The sequence below is a fragment of the Silene latifolia genome, chromosome 8 (assembly GCF_048544455.1).
Source record: "Silene latifolia isolate original U9 population chromosome 8, ASM4854445v1, whole genome shotgun sequence".
Classification (NCBI taxonomy): Eukaryota; Viridiplantae; Streptophyta; class Magnoliopsida; order Caryophyllales; family Caryophyllaceae; genus Silene; species Silene latifolia.
The window spans coordinates 9,174,839-9,192,619 of NC_133533.1; the positions used below are offsets into that span (position 1 = coordinate 9,174,839).

General features: G+C 33.8%; 2 protein-coding genes across 3 annotated transcripts; one reads left to right on the forward strand and one right to left on the reverse strand.

Moving 5' to 3' along the window:
- Positions 1-7,841: 7,841 nt before the first annotated feature.
- LOC141596309 (trihelix transcription factor DF1-like) lies at positions 7,842-10,404 on the reverse strand. Of its 2 annotated transcripts, XM_074416424.1 has the most exons (3): positions 10,007-10,404; positions 8,495-9,873; positions 7,842-8,217 (listed from the first exon to the last, which is right to left on the reverse strand). In XM_074416424.1, exons 1-3 carry the CDS (start codon positions 10,243-10,245, stop codon positions 8,198-8,200), a joined length of 1,638 nt encoding a protein of 545 aa, XP_074272525.1. In that variant the 5' UTR covers positions 10,246-10,404; the 3' UTR covers positions 7,842-8,197. The 2 variants fall into 2 exon arrangements, with proteins under 2 accessions (XP_074272525.1, XP_074272524.1); XM_074416423.1 differs by having other exon boundaries at positions 7,842-9,873; positions 10,007-10,403.
- Positions 10,405-15,059: 4,655 nt separating this feature from the next.
- Positions 15,060-16,229, forward strand: LOC141594614 (uncharacterized). Its single transcript, XM_074414619.1, has one exon. It carries the CDS (start codon positions 15,060-15,062, stop codon positions 16,227-16,229), a length of 1,170 nt encoding a protein of 389 aa, XP_074270720.1.
- The last annotated feature ends 1,552 nt before the right edge of the window (positions 16,230-17,781 follow it).

The window sequence follows — 17,781 nt, forward strand, 5'->3', positions numbered from 1 at the left end:
TGTTATTTTTTTTTTTATTTTTTTATTTTGTTGTTATTGTTATTTGGTTTTGTTATTGTTATTTGGTTGTTATTGTTATTTGATTTTTTGGACTAAAGTTATACATCTTGTCTATTAAAGTTATACACTTCGTGCATTAGAGTTATACACACGATATTTAAATTTGGTTTTTTTTTATTGTTATTTGGTTTATTTCAGATTTCGGGTTTGGTTGGGTTGTTGGTTTTTTGGTTTTATTATTGTTATTTGGTTTTTTGTTTTTGTTATTATGAGTTTTTTTGGTTTTTGTTATTATTTAATTTTTTTTTCAGATTTAATATTTGTTGATTAATTAGGATTTTTCATATTTATTTGGTTTTTATAAAAGTTATACTATTTACGACTAAAGTTATACACTTAAAACATTAAAGTTATACACTGGGTGCATTAAAGTTATACATCTTGTCTATTAAAGTTATGCACTGCGTGCATTAAAGTTATACAATTTTGGACTAAAGTTATACAATTTTGGACTGAAGTTATACAAAAAATGACTGAAGTTATACAAAAATAGACCAAAGTTATACAAAAAAAGACTAAAGTTATACAAAAATTGTACTAAAGTCATACACCAATGGACTAAAGTTATACAAAAAAGGACTGAAGTTATACAAAAATAGACCAAAGTTATACAAAAAAAGACTAAAGTTATACAAAATTTGGACTAAAGTCATACAAAAATGAGCCAAAGTTATACAAAAATAGACAAGAGTTATTCAAAAATGCATCAAAGTTATAAAAAAATGAACCAAAGTTATACAAAAATAGACCAGAGTTATACAAAAATAGACCAGAGTTATACAAAAATGCACCAAAGTTATACAAAAAATGGACTAAAGTTATAAAAAAAATTGGACTAAAGTTATACAAAAATGAACCAAAGTTATACAAAAATGAACCAAAGTTATACAAAAATTGACTAAAGTTAGTCTATATTTGTCTAACTTTAGTCCATATTTGTATAACTTTGGTCCATTTTTGTATAACTTTGGTTCATTTTTGTATAACTTTGGTTCATTTTTGTATAACTTTAGTCCATTTTTTGTATAACTTTGGTGCATTTTTGTATAACTCTGGTGCATTTTTGTATAACTCTGGTGCATTTTTGTATAACTTTGGTTCATTTTTGTATAACTTTGGTCCATTTTTGTATAACTTTAGTCCTTATTTGTATAACTTTAGCCCATATTTGTATAACTCTGGTGCATTTTTGTATAACTTTGGTTCATTTTTGTATAACTTTGGTTCATTTTTGTATAACTTTGGTTCATTTTTTTATAACTTTAGTCCAATTTTTTGTATAACTTTGGTCTATTTTTGTATAACTTTGGTTCATTTTTGTATAACTTTACTCCATTTTTGTCTTAGATGAAAAAAAAGTATCTCACAAAAAAAGAACGAGATTTAAAACACGAAATCTTAAAAAAAAAGTATAACAAGAAGCGATTTAAGAAAATGACTAAAAAATGATAACTAACAAAATAAAAGACAACTAAAATAAAATAAAAGACAAAAAAAATAATAAATGGAAAAAACAACTAAAAACATACAAATTAATACAAAACGAAAAAAAAAAACGAGTTGAAAAAAAAAAAAAAAAAAAAAAAAAAAAAAAAAAGGTCAGCGGCGGTGGGGTGGCGGCGGCAGGGGTGGTGGGTGGTTATTTGGTGTCGGGTGGGGTGGTGGTGGGTGGTGGTGAATGAGGAAGAGAGGAATGAATGATTTATTTGAGTTTTTTGATTTATTTGGATTTTTTGGGTTTTTTATTTATTTGGATTTTTGGGTTTTTTTTATTTATTTGGGTTTTTTTTTAGAGTTTGAGAGAAGAGATAAATGAAATGTGTAAGATGAAAGAGAAATGGATGAGTGGAAAACAAATATATAGGAAATTAGTGATTAATTAGAGTGGATTAGTGAAGGAGGAGAGAGATGGTGAGATTAGCTTATAAACACACTTTTTGGGGTTGATCTCATCCCTCCATTTCCCTCCATCCAATGGCACATAATAGAACTTATGGACTCAATATAAATGTGGACCTTAGTTGATCTCTTCTCTCTCTCTCTCTCTCTATATATATATATATATATGTCGAATTTTAAGAATAAAAAAATATGAAAGTTTTAAGAAAAAAAAATATTAACTCAGCTCTTAGTATATTAGTATAATCTATAACATAATTTTATCATTAGTATAACTTGCAATATAATTTTATCCTTATGTATTAAATTATATTACCTGAGAGTAGTATTACGTAAACCCGTGCACTTTTTGCACGGGATTAAAACTAAGCTAGTGTCTTATTATATCTAAGTTATGTTATTTAACCTATTAATTTTAAGACGGATATTATCGTCTTAACAGAGAGTCAGAGATTAGCTGCAAATTAGGAATATCTAGTCTTTAAATTAACCTCTAAATTTTTTATTTAGTAAATAAATGAAAATGATTGTCTTAAGAGCTTTGAAATTAGTGAGTACTTGTATATTATCACACAATTAAGGTATTTATACTACATAATGCAACATAATGAGGCGTAGGATCAATCAAAGTACAGTCCGTCTTATTATAGACGGACACTATCCGTCTATAACTATAGACGGATAGTGTCCCTCTCACAAATTAAAGTGGGTAGTGCAAGTAGGGGTATCCATTTTCCACCCACTTGCACTACCCACTTTAATTTGTGAGAGGGACACTATCGGTCTATGGCTAAAGACGGATAGTGTCCGTCTATAATAAGAATTTGTGATCAAAGTAATGGTCAATAAAGTGTAACACGTGGGGATAGAGTGAAACCTGGATTTACATAGAGCATTACTACATTAAGGGAATAGTACTGTACAGACTGCACAGCATCTATTGTCCATTAATAGTTGTGGTCGTAAACTAGGAATATCGAGATTATATAAATATATGCAAAGCGTTTGCCGTATTGCTTGTTACGGGCTAATTCCATCACAAGCTAAAAACCTTTTACAAAAAGAGAGAGAGGACAAGGTGGGGCACCCTCCATTGCTTCCCCCATTCACCTCTCATGGATATTTTGTGAGAGAAAATAATATCCGTCACAAGCTTGTGATAGATATCGCCGTCTTCAATGAAATTTTGTGAAATATATGTCATCAATTATTTGATGAAACTAATTAAGGTATATGTATACTGTTGGGTGCAAACTCATGTCCCATATCGGTAGTGTAAGGTGAAAGCTCATCTTTATAAGTACCGACTAAATATAATAGTATAGGGCCTTTTGGGAAGAAGGCCAAGAGTAAATCCGTGAGGACTTGGCCCGAAGCGGACAATATCATACTATTAGTTTTATACGCGTACAAAAAATATACGGGTCGTAATAAGAGACGTTATAATTAGATACAGGAGCATATCGGTTGAGCGCGAAAGTGGTAATTAGGCCCCTTAACTCTGATCAATTGTGAAATTAGGCCCCATAACTTTTATTTGGAGCAATCAAGCCCCTTAAGTTTCATCAAAAGTGAAATTCAACTCCATTTTTTAAATTTACACAAGAATTTTAATTAAAAACAATTTATATTAGTATTAAACAATTTATTAAATAACTAAAAATTACTAATTGCAACTTTACGAATTTTTACATAATTTATTAATCATTGAAGAGCACTTTTACATACATATTTAGTAAATTGTTTATAATTTAATAACATTCATACATACTATATAATAAATTATCTATATATTATAAAATTCAAAATAAAATAATTCTCAATATTTAATATAAATATAAAAGTTCTAAAATTATAAAAAAAAAATTTATATTTGATAAATTATATTAAAAGTGATATGAATATAAGAATTTGGTGAAAATTATGAAAATGGGGTTGAATTTCACTTTTGGTGAAACTTAAGGGGTTTGATTGCTCTAAATAAAGCTTATGGAGACTAATTTCACAATTGAACAGAGTTAAGGGGCCTAATTACCACTTTCCCGTATAATTGAGCGTGATTAAATATTCAATACCGTGACAATATAAATAGTCAAATTAGGAATTCGAATATTTGATAAATATTAGATTTAAATATCAGATAGTATACATCTGTATTTTATTAGTAGAATTTTATTTTAGGTATTTGACATGTTAGACTAGTTGAATGTATGTAAATTGTAACATTTTATGTAAATTGTGATATTTTAACTTATATTTTAACATAAACTAGGAAGAATAGTTAAATTAGGAATATGAGATTGAAATAGGAGGAATTATTGAAGAGAGATGATAATTAAATTTACATATTATAAAAGCTAAGTTTTTTAAACACTTCTAATTGGTTGTTGAGTTCCTACATGTGGGTCCCCCATATTTTATATTCCATTTAAATACACTCTCTCCTCAATCCAGTTCATATTTCTATTTTAATTACTTATGTTAAAACATAAGTTAAATTGTTGCAATTTACATACATTCAACTGGTCTAACATGTCAAATACCTAAAATATAATTCTAATAAAATATGGTTGTATATTATCTGATATTCAAATCCAATATTTATCAAATATTCGCATCTCCAAATATGACTATTCATATTGTCACTGTAGTCTGTATTGAACACTTAATCACGCTCAATTACATACTCATGTATCTAATGATAGCGTATGCTATTACGACCCGTACATTTTTTGTACGGGTATAAAACTAGTAGAATAGAACTCATGGGGGGATCCACATGTTAAAACTCAACAACCAATGAGAACTCTTTAAAAAACTCAACTTTTATACTATATAGATTATGGACTGTGGACATTAATGCAACAGAGGCCCAACACGAGGTATTTACGCTTCCGCACAACATGTACCTTCACCACTTAGGTTATTTCGTACTCCCATGTCTCGATCAATAATTAGTTTTTATTTTTTGCATATGAAGAGACCCTAAAAAATATGTTAAAAATGAAAATTGATAACTATTAACCGACACACTCAAAAATAAAAACTGATAGACTCGAGCCGAGAAATTTAAATTTCCTACAAATTGAAACTCGTATTCATGCTTGAAAAAGAAGTGGTATAAGAAAACCATATTATATATATATACACACACCATAATAATGTTAACACGAGGTTTAATATTCACTAATTTAAACGAATTTTAAAAATGTTTACTGAATTCAAATTTAACCGTGTGTTAAAAACCGTAAAACTTTAAAATAGAATCTTTGGAAAATTGCAAAAAGAGAGGCGCGGTTTCCTTCTCAAAAATCATAATCCATGTGATGTTTGTCATTGCATGTTGTAGTAGTTGTTGTTGCTAAAGATGAAGTGCCCTTTAATTTACTTTGCTCTTTCTCCCAACTTTTTCTTTAGATGTAGTGCGGTATGTGGCCTAATGCCCTAATGTGACTATGTGAGGATAAAAAAAGTTGCACATTTTCGAATATTGTACATAATTTTCTTAGGGCTTGTTTGATTGCCTATCTATTTCATGGGAAAATTAAAATTCCATGAATTGTAAAAAAGGGTGAGTGTTTGGTAGTCATTTTCTTTGACAAAATATAGGAATTCAATTTTTTTAGGAGTTTTGAATGCTTATATGATGTAGGAGTTTGATTACCTACTCCCCCAGGAGCGTCTCGAATAATTCGGAGGCCCCGTGCAAAGTGAAAACGGAGGCCCTACCTACTCCCGTAACTCCCTCCTAGGTAGTTGACAACTCCTAGGAATACAACTCCTACATCCGCAACCAAACAAGTTTTCCGGATTCATGTGAATTTGTATATGGGAAAATAATTCACGTGAATTGCATTTTTCGGTGTTAGTCAAACTCCAAGATGAACCAAACGAGGCCTTAGTCTGAAAGTCAAAAGGGCATCAAGGAGATTTATGTTATTATGATTATAGTAATGTCCTGTTCTTTTGGACTTAAAGTCACTTAGTTTAAGTTCACTTCAGATCTTATAAGTTCAGTTCACTTCAGTTCAGATCCTTTAAGTTCAGTTTAGATCATATAAGTTCAGTTCAGTTCAGATCTCATAAATTAAGTTCAAAAAGTTATATACGGAGTATTATTTTAAAAACCGACACAAAAACATTTGACATTAATTATTCGATACATATATACATTATTATTTTTAAAACAAAATTATCACTCATCTCATTATTTTTTTATAGAAATGTAATCGTAGTATAATGTATGAACAAACTAATATATATAAAGCAGAAAAATGTTATTATCTTACCTTGTGTTTTAGATTATATTTTCTTATCAATATTCTCTTTTGGCAGCCCACTAATTTGTTGTACAAATTTTGTTTAATATCAATAAAAGTTTGGATTTTTTATAACAACAACAACAATAATAACAATAATAAAGTTAAATTAAATTAATTTAAGTTAAATTCGGATCCTGTAAGTTTAGCTCAGTTCCTATAAGTTCAGTTCAGATTCAATAAGTTCAGTTCAATTCAGATCCTATAAGTTCAAAAAAGTTCAGATCTAAGTTCAGTTCAGATTCTATAAGTTCAGATACTATAAGTTCAGTTCAGTTCAGATCAGATCCGTTTTAGTCCAAGAGAATAGGGCATAAGACATTTTCGGTAAATTGTAGACTTCTAATTCAATAATGCAAGACCTTCTACGATAGCAACGTTTAGTTTTTCATGATTTTACCACACCTATAGTTGATGACTTTTTTTTGAGGGAACTATAGTTGATGATTTTTCATGATGAGTTATTGTCCATATTGAAGTATTTTGAAATAAAACGGCATCTTACATTCGTCATTGAGTTCATAAATACAGAGTAAGTTTGTACTATACTAACTATAGACGAAGCAAACGGGTACAAACACCTAGAGCTGCAAAGGAGGCCCAATCCGTGATCCAAATGACCAGAAAAGTGTTACCGAGACTTAACACAACTTGAAGTGAGCTGAAATGATATGATTGACTCAAAATGATCTAATTAAGGTATATCCTGACCTAAAATGACCCAAAATGATCTAGAATAACCCGACTCAAAACATAAATGACTCGAAATGACCCATAATGAGTGGATTTTAAAATCAGATTTTTAACAAAAAAATCGAATATTTATTGGATTTTTCTCAACTGTTAATTTGGATAGATTTGTAAACATAGAGACAAGTTTAAAATCGTTGTTTACTGACACAAGAAGTGTCACTAACCGAACATGAAATGAAGATAAGTGTATCAATCAACAAGCTGGAACACCAGACAATAGTTTGCTACTTGTAGAAGCTACACTTCACATCACCCGTGTCAAATTAATTATCAAACTATATATGGAAACTAATTTTTGACTAAAAATAAAATAATAAAAGGCCCAAAATTTCAAGTTGCAATCATCAAAATTGTAAATATCACAACTAACCGTTTTTCAGCTTGTGACAGATAATGTCCGCTGTCTGTCATAAGCAATACGCTTTGTATATCACAAATTCATATATTGATTTCATATTTATAGACTTAGCTGGTTTAATTCTAACAGAAGGTCATGCTTGTGACCTTTTACGACCACTCTTCCGCTTGCTCTTCAAGCTTTTGGCTAAAAGTGTCCATCACAAATGAGATTTTGTATAATCTAAAAGAAGTCTTTGTTCTGTGATTGTTATTTGTTTACATTTGTTTAAAATACGTTTCATAAATAACAGAAAAAGTAAATAATTGATTGAGACCAAAAATTCAAATATCTTTTCACATTTTGATGTATGGATTGAAAATTTGATAATATGAAACTAGTGTACGAAAAACAAATCAAGCATTAAAAACACAATTTAATATATAAAAAACGGGCGAAAAATAAAACATTGGTTGGATATAACTTGTATCTTTATTCCTTTGAATTTTTGTTGTTAACCATATACCGCAAAATAAAAGGTACTCCTATCTCTATATGTCCCTTGGACCTTTTATTTATTTTTCTAAAACAATAATTAAATTTGACAAAAGAAAAAACAAAAATAGGAAATAACTGTTCTCAAAAATAGCTTACACGGCACTCACCAGTTGCTCTTGCTCCCCCATGTGCTTCTGCCTACCACCAGATTCCGACCCGACCCGGTTTTGCTATCATGGCCCGATTCAGCCCGGCCCGTAACTTCCATTTTTGGACTTACCCGGAAATTGATTACCAATCTCACTTGATCAATGATCCAATGTCCATATCTTCAAAAATTCACCATTACATCTTTGAAAAATAAAAAAATAAATTAAAACTCAACCCCACAATATATGCTTCCCAACCACGTGTCCACATTAATACTTTCGCGAATAAAAAAACCGTCTCATCCTGTAAGACAGAATTATTCTATAACTTGTATGAGACTATTACAAGGTGTACAACGACTTTATAACACGATACAAAATTATTATAAATTCGGTGTACGCCTTGTAACTGTCTTATGTAAGACTAACTGGATTAATCTCATCATTACCGGAATTATTATCATTATCATTATCATTACCACTTCCTTCATCATCGTCGTCGTAATCATTATCTTCATCATCCCCGCTGTCATTACCGCCTTGCCACCGCTGCTCCGCCCGGGCCACCGTGGTCAAATTCTCGACCCGTGTCGGTTGAGGCACACTGGTAGGACTAAAACTGGTAACATTGTCAATCCTAGGAGTTTTACCACGGTAAAGAGCATCTAATTGGTGAAAATAAGGACATGTTTTAGAATCCTCTGGCCGTCTTTTATTACTTTCTTTAACTTTCTTGAAATACTTGTTTATATTCTCCCATTTTTCCTTGCACCTTTTCGTGTTCCGATTATACCCCAGCTTCTTCATGTTGGCTGAGATCTCCTCCCAAAGCGGGCCTTTGGGCCCGTTTTCTTGGTATTTCTCGTCTAATTGAGTCCTTAGACTGATTAATGCTTCCACCTCGGCTTTCGGCCATCTTGATGAACTTGCTTCTATTGGATCATTCTCACCACCAGCTTTGCTCGCTGTGTTCACGAGCCGAGTTGGTGATGGCTGAGGCTGAGGCTGAGACTGAGGCTGAGGTTGAGGCTGTGCTTGTATTGGTATTGCTGCAGGCAATACCTGAGATTTATTTGGTAGTTTTTGTGAAGGTTGGGATAAATCCGCGGTGCCAGTAACCACATTTGGACTCTGGACAATCCGCGGATCATTACATAATTTTTGAAGAAATTGCATCAAAGCAGCATCTTTAGCCGCGGCCATAGACCGCTCTTGAACAAGAACATCGTGTTCTCGATTCAATCGGTTAACCTCTTGAGTCCGCCAAGCCTCATCCCTAACCAATCTATCCCGCTCCCTTTTCTCAATCGCCTCAAGAAACCGCTTTTGCAATTCCTCTTGTTTATCAATTACCTCCTTAGTCAACCTTTCAAAAAACTCCTTCCATTTCCGCTTCTTCCTCCTCCTCCTCGTTCCTACCACCTCGTCCTCGTCTGATCCAGACAACGACGAGGATGACAGTGTTATCGACGGGCTACTATAATAAGTCGGCGGCACTGGACATTGTTGTTGTTGTTGTTGTTGTATTACTCGTGTTACATGTGGTTGCGCGGTAATTGGCGTAACCACACTAGATGTAACAGTGATTCCAGCTGGGACTGGATTAGTCCCAGCTGGAATCACCATACTAACCGGAACCGCAGCCTGAACAGGTTCAGGCTGTGGTTGCGGAAATGAAGAAGAAGAAGAAGACGGATTAAGTTGTTCTAAAGCTTGTAACTCTTCAAAAAATCGATACGTCTTACCATCTGATTTCCCAACTCTACCATCTTTAGTCCTCTTATGATATTTATAAACATTTTCAAACTTCTCTTTGCATTTCTTTGAACTTCGATGATATCCAAGCTCCCCCATTTTCCTATATATTAATTAATTCAACTAATTAATTCCTCAATTTTTATTATTTTATCCGATAAATTTAACGCAGGATAAAACTGCAGAAAAAAAACGTATACAATCAAATGGAACAGACAGAGAGACGTATCCAGTACCTGGAGACGTCTTCCCATAAAGGGCCTTTAAGAGTGGAATCACGGAAAACAGCATCCATATCAGACCTTATCTTAAGCAAAGCAAGTGCCTCTTGTTTCGGCCACCGGTTACCGCCTGTACTCCGGTCACCTTCGTAGAATTCACCACCGCCACCGCCTCCGCCATCGGCTTTATCGTCTTCTCCAATACCTCCACTCATAATTGAGCTTCCAACCGGTTCAGTGGTTGAACCAAGCATCAAAACTTTATGTTATACGTTTTATTTTATTTTATTTTATTTTTATTTTTTTGTGAGTGAGATAAGAGGAGATATACACAAGGTGAAGGTGGTGAGGTGGGGAATAGAGAGAAAGTGAGGTGATGTGGGGAAAATGAGAGGAATGAGGGGGTAATAATTTATTTTTGAAACAGAGTTTGGAGGGTTAAAATTTTAAACTAACTATTGTTGGATTTTTTTTTTTTTTTTTTTTTTTTTAAATAATGTTTGTTTTGAGTGATTTAATTTAGTAGCGGAGCGAGGCGAGATTGAACGGTTTCGATCAGGATAGGAATTAAAAAATGCTACGTGTATCGGTTCGAATTTTTAACAATTATTGAAGAATTTGTTACTTATCTGGTTAGCTTTATAAATCAATGTATACTCCCTCCATTCAACTCCACTTTACAAGTTTCTTTTATCACGTTTGCCAACGCAGCTTTTACACGATAAATATCATTAGCTGCGTATTTGCAAAAATTATAAAAGTTAGATATTTTTAATGTACTCTTAAAAGACGAATCAAATAAGATCCCACGTGAATATATTTTCACTTATGTATCAAGAGAAAATTAAAGTTGAATGTCCGCTTGTGAATAGTGCGCAAAATAAAAAGTTGCAAAGTGGAGTTGAATGGAGGGAGGAGTTTTTTTAGGGGTCGTTTGGTTACCCACTAAACAATGCAGGAACTTAAATTCATGTGAATTGCAAAATGGGTATATTGTTTGGTTACCCAATTCACATGAATTGGAAGTTCCCATGAATTCCAATTCCTCCACAATGGAGGAAGTTGTTTACCTAGGCCCCCCTAGGTAAGTTAGAATGCCTACATGAATTGCACTTCCTCCCTGGCAACCAAATATTTTTTTGCAATTCACATGAATTCCAAATTCACGTGTTTTATGACTTCCTAGGAAATACAAATTCCTATATGCAACCAAACGACCCCTTAGTTTGATTTGGTCCCGCAAAAAAATATTAAATAGTTAATCAAATCTCATTTTCTTTTAGTTTATGTGAATTTAGTTTTGACCCGATTATGAATAAAAAAAATGTCAGAATTTTAGTTTAGAATTAAATTATGTTTGATTAAGTTTGATTTGATCGATTTAATTTAGTTTTAAAACATATCCATTACGAGTAATTTGTTTCTTGTCTTGTCAGAATTTTGAAATTCCACTACATATTTTTTAACTTAATTTGTTACCCAAAAAATAAATAATATATTTACATTTTGGGGGAGTAATGAAATGAATACAACGCAAATGAGGAAAGGGGGAAGAGGGCAATATGGTTTAGTTCAATGAATTTCAATATTTAATAAATGGGTTGTCATTATTTAATCTCATCAAATCTCCGTTTGTGACGGGTGTATCCGTCATAAGGTTGCAACGAGAGTAATAATTTGTTTTGTCTTATCTATTCACATGGGCAGTGGCGAATTTAGGGGGATAACAAGGGCGCTCACACCCACTAGACATTGAAATTTTCGAATTTCTTAGGTAAAATTTCTGATTTTTTTCGAGATTTACTTTACGGAATTACCAGTTTGTTCCCGCTGCAATTTTTCGCCCCCTGGCGAAAAATCCTAGTTCCGCCACTGCACATGGATAGTACTTGATTCGTCGTAAGTTATAACGATTATGCCCGTCATAAATATGTCCGTCATAAATGAGAATTTGTGATTTAATTTTATTAATTTATTTTTGATGTGGGGATCTGGCTGTCTAAATATGTCAATTTTTTTAATTAGTAATAGTACCTTTTAGCTGTAGGAATCTTTACTCCACATCTCTGCCTTTTTTTCTTTTTTTCCTTTTTTTTTTGTCTGTCTAATTTTATCTAGTTTATTTATTTTAAAATTATATCAACAAAGTGGTCCACTTCTGACTTTCTGAGGTGGAAATGAAGTGGGCAGTAATGCAATAGTGTAATTGTCACTACAATATACTCCTTGTTCTTCGATTTTTGAATAAACCTCAAAAGAAAAAAAAATCTAAAATAATGTGTGAGAGTGTGACATGATTATTCATATATACTCGAAGTGGAATTTCTGGTGTTTGTATTATAAATTCACAACCGTTAATAATCATTTTTGAGATGTCGAAAAAAATTAAATTTAGTTATGAATGTAATGTCGGAGTCAGGGTGTGAACTTAACACAAGCAAAATATTAACGGGGATGAATGGGCTATGGTATAAACAAAACTGAGAATAGGAAGAACATTTTAACTAAATGTATCAAATCTACATCCATTAGCTCGGACGAGTGCTCCTATTAGGCCCCTAATTGGCTAGTTCCACCATTAATTATGAATATATTTAACAGGTTAGTTTTTTTAACTCTTTGAGGATGCATCAATTTACAACTAAAGACTCTGAATTCTTATTTAAGACGAGCAAACCTAAAAAGTGAAAATGCAACTAGTTAGAATTTTGATTTATACTACATGGTTCTTTGTGTTTTTCGCTTAGTTTCACTTTTTAAATTTTGTTCTTTTGAATTTAACTTTTTAAAATATTCTTTAATTGAATTTATAAGATTTAACGTTTTTAAAGATTTAAACTAAATTTAAAGGATCTCATTATAAAAAGTGGATATAAAGTGTTTGATTGATAAGTTGTTCTAATAACATTGCATATTGATTTTCCACTTATAGCTAGGTCACACAAAACTGACCCGATCCGAATAACTCTAATCGATATTCGAACTCAAGACCTAAGTTTGACCCGAACCAAATAGATCCGACCCAAAATAACCCGACACGAATGTTTGTTGTTACACACTGATTATTATGCATAAATAGCTTGATAATAATTGACCAAAAAATGATTCGAACCCGATCCGAAGTCTGCAAACACAAAAGTGACCCGACCCAAACTCCCAACTCGAACCCATCTCAGTTAACCCATTTACCAGATCTACTTATAACAATGGCAATGTAACAACAAAGTTAACAAAGTTGGTTGATATGAGTGATAAGGGTTATCAAGTCTTAAACAAGTGGCCAGAGGTTCGATTCCTGACTCTTACGAATGAAAAAACCAAACTTGGGAGGAATCTACCCATTAAATTGCTTTTAGTACCCCAAAAGAGATTGCCTAGCTGTCGCCTATCGGTTACGTCTAAAGGATACTCTGGTCAAGACAAAAAAAAAAAAAAAAAAAAAAAGTTCTGGTAACAATGTAACATAACAGGATTGAAGCACATTGGCCCCGAGAAGCAGGCCCACGATGCCCCACCATTTTGCTTATTTTGGCGGAATGATTGGGCCGACACTACAATTGTGTGCTAGACTTGAATTGATTCAACCCAAAGTCTAGGCTCTAGCTACCAATCACTCTTCTCAAATTTTTTTTTTTTTTTTTTTTTTTTTATCCGAGTTAGTCTTCCTAAAGATGGATATATTCATTTTAAATGTAAAACGTGTCGACTACTACCATATATAGGTGGATACGCTAAGAGTTTGGCATTCCCTAAACATTCTGCCTTTTTTTATCCAGTCCATATATTTGACCCGTTTTATTGATTAAGACGATTATGAGCATCTTAAACAAGAATTTGTAATTAGGGATGCCGTTGGGGAATGACGGTGGTGGATGTAGATTCCCCCATTCCCATACGCAACAAAAATACTCATACCCATACCCGCCCACCACCCACGGTGGACACAAGTTTCCAAACCCATTCCCACCATTTAGAAATCTAAACCCATACCTATCTCATTTATCCACTAACCCGCTATATCATAAATTTTCATCAATATTTTTTCTCAATAAAATGTAGTTTAATTTTTCGAATCTCCAGAAAATTTTATTTTAACTTGATAACTTAAATTTTCAACAAATTGTTAAAAAACACTTTATAAATGGTCATACTAAATATTAATTTTATTAAAAGTTGGTGGGTAGACGACTAGACGAGTATGAGATGGATAAGACGCAAAATTCACCCCTGCCCCACCACCCATGACGGTGGAATTTTTAGTCTCATGTCGCACCACCATCCGCAAAAGCTCTATCCATATTCTTTCCAACGGGAACGGACACCGTACAATACTCACTTCGTCGCTTATACCCGTCCAACTGACATCCCTCTAGTCCCACTTTATTGCAAGTAACATTAGGAAATCCCCCTTTTTCTACCAAAGTCCAAACAAGAGACCAATTACGGAAATACTCCCTTCATCTCCGTTATTTGTTGTCTTATACTATTTTTGGTGTCTAAGTCAACTGTTATCCGTTTTATTTTAAAATTGCATTTAATGGACAATTTGATCTTTCACACTCAATTTGGTTCATTATATCTTATAATTTGGGCCCGCCTCTTTCATTAGTCTTTGTGCCAAAACCAAAGGACAACAATTAACCGGTACAGACGAGTATAAAACTAAAGAGCGTGGTTTTCATGTTCTCCTTGTACTTTCAACGCATTTCATGACTCATGTTCATCATTTGAAACCCCCATAGATAAGTTACATACTCCTTTCATTGGTTATGTTCGTTGACATTTGACCTTCTCCTTGCTTTATGGCATTCAAAAACGTTTATGTTACTGTAGTTTGTTGTGGAACTTTGGATTTTAGTGATTGGTTTTTGACATTTCACGTGAATTAAGGTTTTTTTTATGTGGTTGATTGTGTATTTATAGTTTTTGGGTGGTTTTTTGTGATCAACATTAGTTTTTAAGAATTGGGTTTGAGTTAACTAAACTACCCATCTTCAATAATTCAAAATTTATCGAAAATTATTTTAGTATCTGTGCATCGCACAGGCAACCATCCTAGTATAATAATATGGCGAGTAATAATAATCTATCATTAGGAAATGTGTTGTCTTTTGGTGGTCCTAGTTGTTTAGGCCTTAATTTACAAGGACCGGTGGTGTCGCGACAGGAGTTAACATTAGGACTTAATCATGATTTAGGGAAAAACCCGGAGAGTGACGAGGAAGGGAATAGTTTTAGTGAAGAGGGAATAATGGACGGGCATTGTGGTTCGTGTAAGGTGAATAGGGTGCATTGGCCGCGAGTGAAGTGGGTTGATTCGATGGTTAAGTTGTTAATTACCGCGGTGTCTTATTTGGGTGAAGATGCTCTTGTAGAGAGTGATGGGTTTGGGGGGAAGAAAATTTTATCCCTTCATAAGAAAGAGAAGTGGAAATTGGTGTCGAAAGTTTTGGCTGAAAGGGGTTGTCTTGTTTCGCCTCAACAATGTGAGGATAAGTTTAATGATCTGAATAAGAGGTTTAAGAAATTGAATGATATTCTTGGAAGAGGGACGGCGTGTCAGGTTGTTGAGAAACCGGGGCTTTTAGATATGATGGATCGATTAACTGAGAAAAAGAAAGATGATGTGAGGAAAATTTTGAACTCGAAGCATTTGTTTTATGAGGAAATGTGTTCGTATCATAATAATAATCGGTTGCATTTGCCTCATGACCCTGATCTTCAGCGGTCATTGCATTCGCTGTTGAAAAGTACAGATGATGTCGATTTCTGTTGTGAGATGCATAGACATGATAATGATTTCGAGGCTGATGTTCATGAGGGGTATGACGAAACCTATGGTAGGGTTTCGTCTAAGAGGGTAAGGTTAGGTCGTGGTTTAGACGAGTTTAATTTTGTGAACCCAAATTCGGTTCAGGATGTCAGAATCGGCTTGCAATTGCATCCTGAAAACCCACAAACTGATATGAATCTGGGTTTTCCTGATGGTCGTAGAGGGTCTTTTTCGGAGCAGCAGTGGTTAAAAGCCTGGTCACTTGAATTAGAAGAGCGTAGGCTGAAAATTGAAGCGGGGGCACTGGAGTTGGAGAAGCAGCGGTTTAAGTGGCAGCGATTCTGTAAGAAAAAAGATCATCAGTTGGAAATGTGGAAGATAGAAAATAAGAAAATGAAGCTTAAAAATGAGCGTGCTGCGTTAGAATTGAAGCGTAGGGAGATGACCATTAACTGTAACCGGTGATCAAATATTCCGACCTCTTTGGTTTGCTAGCCGCTTTTGCTGTAGAAATTCTTGCAAACGAGACTGTCTACCGCTGAAAAGTGGGAAACTCCGGTGTCTTAATAATTGCTATATTGTCTGAACTTAGTTCCTGATAAATTTCCCGTTTTATAATTTCGGTCTTTTTTCAGTTTCAGTAATTTAAATTGTCTTGTACTGGCATTTAAGTTTCTCTGCTTAGCTTCTATAATACTCCGTATGTCTCGAACATATTATTTAGTAATAATGAGATTTTCCGGGTATGAATGCATTCAGCGCTGTACTGTACAAAGTTTTTTATTACAAAAGTGACAATCAGTTGATGAAATTCTGGTTTTTCAACGCGCCTGTACACTATGTCGTCTTAGCGGATAATACACTATTACACTGATAGCTTTCGGAAAATTTCACCTTTTGGAATCGCACAACCAAGGTGCGAATAGTTTTTTCTGAACTGTAATGACAAAGATAGGATTTAGGTCGGGTTGGATAGGACTGCAGGAAAGAGGACAATAGCACAGGAGTTCAGAAAATAAATTCTGATGCAGTATGTTATGACAACCGGAGGCGTGCTTTTGGAAACAGTATTCGCAATCATGAAGGGACAGTGGCAGGCGCCATGCGCAGACAAGTTAACCGCCACTGGAGTGCAGATATCATATCATTGAGGCCAAGGCGAAGGAGTTCGGCCTGCTAATGGCACTGCATCAAGGTACTCCGTATAAAGGATGTTGAGGGTGCAAATGTCGCAAGTTTTAGTTAAAATTTTCAATTTTGTTTCGAGTTTATCTTTTTTTGATTAAAAAGAGGGTATAAAACCCGAGACCTACAGAGAGTAGGGTCCCAAACAAGCAAAACAACCCAAAACAATAAGACACAAAAACACCAACTACAAGCATTCTCATCTCACCCTTAATCCACTTTCTAAATGTCAAAAGCCTATTCTTTTCCTTCCAAGTTCTAAAAGATTTTCAGTGTTGTAGTCATTCTTCCATAGCGTATGGCAACCGTTCTTTCCAATCTTTGCACCCCATTCCAACTCGTAAAAGCACCCCTTTTCAAGCCTCTCGAAATTATCTTCCTTTCATTGCTCCCATAAATGACCATCCACAAAAAGAAAGTCACACCATTCCAATAAAGCCTCCTCGAACTCACACGGGTAGAACCGAGTCATCTATCAATCACCACACAAACTTGACCAAAGGTTCCAGAACATAAATGGGGTGCCTTATTGCTGTGATAATTTTCGTAATAATTGTCGTCAAGACTCCTCCATACTCGAATTCCATGCTGCTGTAGTAATTTTCGAGAGGACTCGGAATTTCCTTACCTTCCAGATATCATACTCCATTTGTCCCCCCATACACCACGTACTCGTCTAAGATTATTAGCAACCCACAAAAGAACCAGAAGCTATTTCTTAATAGGTGTAGATTTACCCCGACTCCTAAAGCTCCTTAAAATCCAAGCAACACATCTCATCTAGTACACTTCTATTTTAATAGCTCCTCAATACTAAGCATTTTACCCCCGC

Bases quoted from the DNA above. Each gene is read 5' to 3' on its own strand.
- LOC141596309 (XM_074416423.1), bottom strand. From the start codon at position 10,245: ATGCTTGGTTCAACCACTGAACCGGTTGGAAGCTCAATTATGAGTGGA. The intron at 9,874-10,006 runs GTACTGGATACG...ATTAATATATAG, and splicing joins TTATGGGAAGACGTCTCCAG to GAAAATGGGGGAGCTTGGAT.
- LOC141594614 (XM_074414619.1), top strand. From the start codon at position 15,060: ATGGCGAGTAATAATAATCTATCATTAGGAAATGTGTTGTCTTTTGGT.